The 2,562-nt window shown below is 67.1% G+C and overlaps 1 protein-coding gene across 1 annotated transcript; it reads right to left on the reverse strand.

Moving 5' to 3' along the window:
* Positions 1-1,205: 1,205 nt before the first annotated feature.
* On the reverse strand, positions 1,206-2,554 carry LOC121355552 (CDK5 regulatory subunit-associated protein 3-like; the record flags this gene model as incomplete). Its single annotated transcript, XM_041471054.1, has 3 exons — positions 1,206-1,523; positions 1,617-1,788; positions 2,325-2,554. Coding segments are annotated over 3 exons (468 nt in total), but the record flags the coding sequence as incomplete, so codon positions are not given.
* Between the last annotated feature and the right edge of the window lie 8 nt (positions 2,555-2,562).

The raw sequence follows: 2,562 nt of genomic DNA on the forward strand, positions 1-2,562 counted from the left end.
CCTCTGTCCCTCTGTCCCTGTCCGGGGGATCAGGGGCCGGGGTCCCGGGGGGAGATGAAGGCGCCATAGAGGCCCGAGCCCCCCCAGCGCCTTCGCTGTGGTGACGATGGGGACGGTGACCCCCGGACCCCCCTCCTGGATCCCCCCGAGCCCCCATCCCCGCGGGACCCTCCGCGGCTCCCGGCTCCGTGCGCGGCCGGCCGGCGGTGACCGGCGGCGGGTAATTAATGAGCCCGTTAATCACCGCTAGCGGGGTAATGAGGGGCTCCCCGGAGCCCGGCTGCCACCGAGCGGGGAGGGGCACGGGGACGGGGACAGGGACGGTGACAAGGACAGGGACAGGAACAAGGACAGGGATGGGGATGAGTTTGGGGACAGGGTCAGGGACGGGGACAGGGACGGGGACGGTGACAGGGACAAGGACAGGGACAGGGACAGGGACAGAGATGGGTTTGGGGACAGGGGTTTTGACGGAGACAGGGACTGGGATGGGGATGGGTTTGGGGACAGGGTCAGGCGAGCGGGGAGCGAGATCTGGAGCCGGGCCGGGTCCCCACAGCCCCCCGGCCGACCCCATGGGACCCCTGCGAACCGGGCTCTCTGTGCCCCACGCCATCCCCCGGGGGGACAGACCCCCAGGGCCGCAGCCCCTGCTCCGCTGGGACCCCCAGCCCCGTTAGGGACCCCCCAGCCCCACTGGGGACCCCCAGCTCCGTTAGGGACCCCCCAGCCCCACTGGGGACCCCAGCCCTGTGCGTGGGCGGTCCCACAGTAGAGCCGGACCAATGAGCGGCTGTGACGCCTCAAGGGGGCGGGACCAAACGAGGCACCAACCAATAGCCTGTCAGGGTGGGTGTGGTCGGTGGATGACGTCACAGGGCGTGGCAGCCCCGCCCAGTCCGGCGGGGTTTGGGGGGTCTGGTCTGATTGAGGGGTCCCAGCGCTCCCTGCGGGCGAGGCCGAGCGGTGTCACCGCGCCAGGGACAGGGACAGGGACAGCGCCCGTGAATCACCCGCTCTGCCGTGAAATCGAAACCCCCGCACCCCCGGGCCGGGGGCTGCTGCGACCCCCCAGGGGCAGGGAGGGCTAAGAGGGGGTCCCAGCCCGGCTCCAGCTCTCGCCTCCCACTCTCCTGTCCTTGTCCCTGTCCCCGCTCCCCCTCGGTGACACGCGGCTCCTCTCCCCCCTCAAACCCAGCTCGATGTGACACAAAATTTGGGTTTATTCACCGACACCCCCAAACCCCGCAGCACCCCCGGGTGGGCAGGGGGGCTGGGAGGGGCAGGACCCCCTGAGGACCCCCCGTGTCCCTCGGGTGTCACCGCCTGATGTCCCTTAGGGGTCCCAGTCTGATGTCCCCAGGTGTCCCAGTCTGATGTCCCCAGTGTCACAGTCTGATGTCCCCCAGGTGTCCCAGTCTGATGTCCCCAGGTGTCCCAGGCTGATGTCCCCAGTGTCACAGGTTGACACCCATCAGGTTCACCGGCCGTCCCCCGTAGCGCTTGGAGATGTCAGCCTCGATCTGCAACGGCACCGGGAGGGCTCAGGGGGGCTCAGGGGGCTCGGGGGGCTGCAGGGGGGCTGCAGGGGGCTGCAGGGGTCCCCCGTCCCTCACCAGCCGCTGCAGCTCCCTGGTGCTCTCCTGCAGCTGCTGCAGCCGCGGCTCCAGCGCCGCCTGCTCGGCCAGGGCCTGGCGGCGCCGCTGCCCCAGCGCGTCCCTCTTGGCCAGCTGCAGCTCGGCCTGCAGCAGCTGCTGCCGCAGCAGGGCTGTCACCCGCTCCACGTACCTGGGGACACGGACAGGGACACGCTGCAGGGCAGGGACAGCGACAGGGACAGGGACGGGGACAGGGACAGTGACAGGGACGGGGACAGGGACACGCTGCAGGGCAGGGACAGCGGGGACACCTGAATCACCCTGCACGGCCCCCCTGGTTAAGGGCTAGTTTTGGGGCTATTTTAGGGCTGTTTTGGGGGCTTCTTTAGAGCTATCTTAGGGATTATTTCAGGGGCTGGTTGGGGCTGATTTAGGGCTAATTTAGGGGCTATTTTAGGGGTTGTTTTAGGGTTTTTAGGGGCTATTTTAGGGCTATTTCAGGGGTTGTTTTAGGGCTCTTTTAGGGGCTATTTTAGGGGTTGTTTTAGGGTTTTTAGGGGCTATTTAGGGCTGGTTTTAGGGCTATTTTAGGGCTATTTCAAGGTTTTTTTTAGGGTATTTTAGGGCTATTTTCGGGTCTGTTTTAGGGCTATTTTCGGGTCTGTTTTAGGGCTATTTTTAGGTCTGTTTTGGGGCAGCTCGGCCCCGTTTGGGCAGCCCAGGCACCTGGGCGAGGCGAGGATCATGCAGAGGTGCTGCACGCTGCGGGAGCACAGCTGGGCCAGCAGCTCCCGCGCCGTGGCCAGCCGGGCCCGCAGCCGCGCGCCGCTCTGGCCCTGCAGCGCCGCCGGGGCCGCCTGCAGCTGGCTCATGGCCACCACGTCCGCCTCGTCCTCCAGCTCCAGCAGCCGCTGCGCCAGGAACAGCTCCAGCTGTGGGGACAGCGCAGGGTCACCCACGGGGA

Source organism: Pyrgilauda ruficollis, unplaced genomic scaffold (genome assembly GCF_017590135.1).
Source record: "Pyrgilauda ruficollis isolate IOZ18807 unplaced genomic scaffold, ASM1759013v1 scaffold2549, whole genome shotgun sequence".
NCBI lineage: Eukaryota > Metazoa > Chordata > Aves > Passeriformes > Passeridae > Pyrgilauda > Pyrgilauda ruficollis.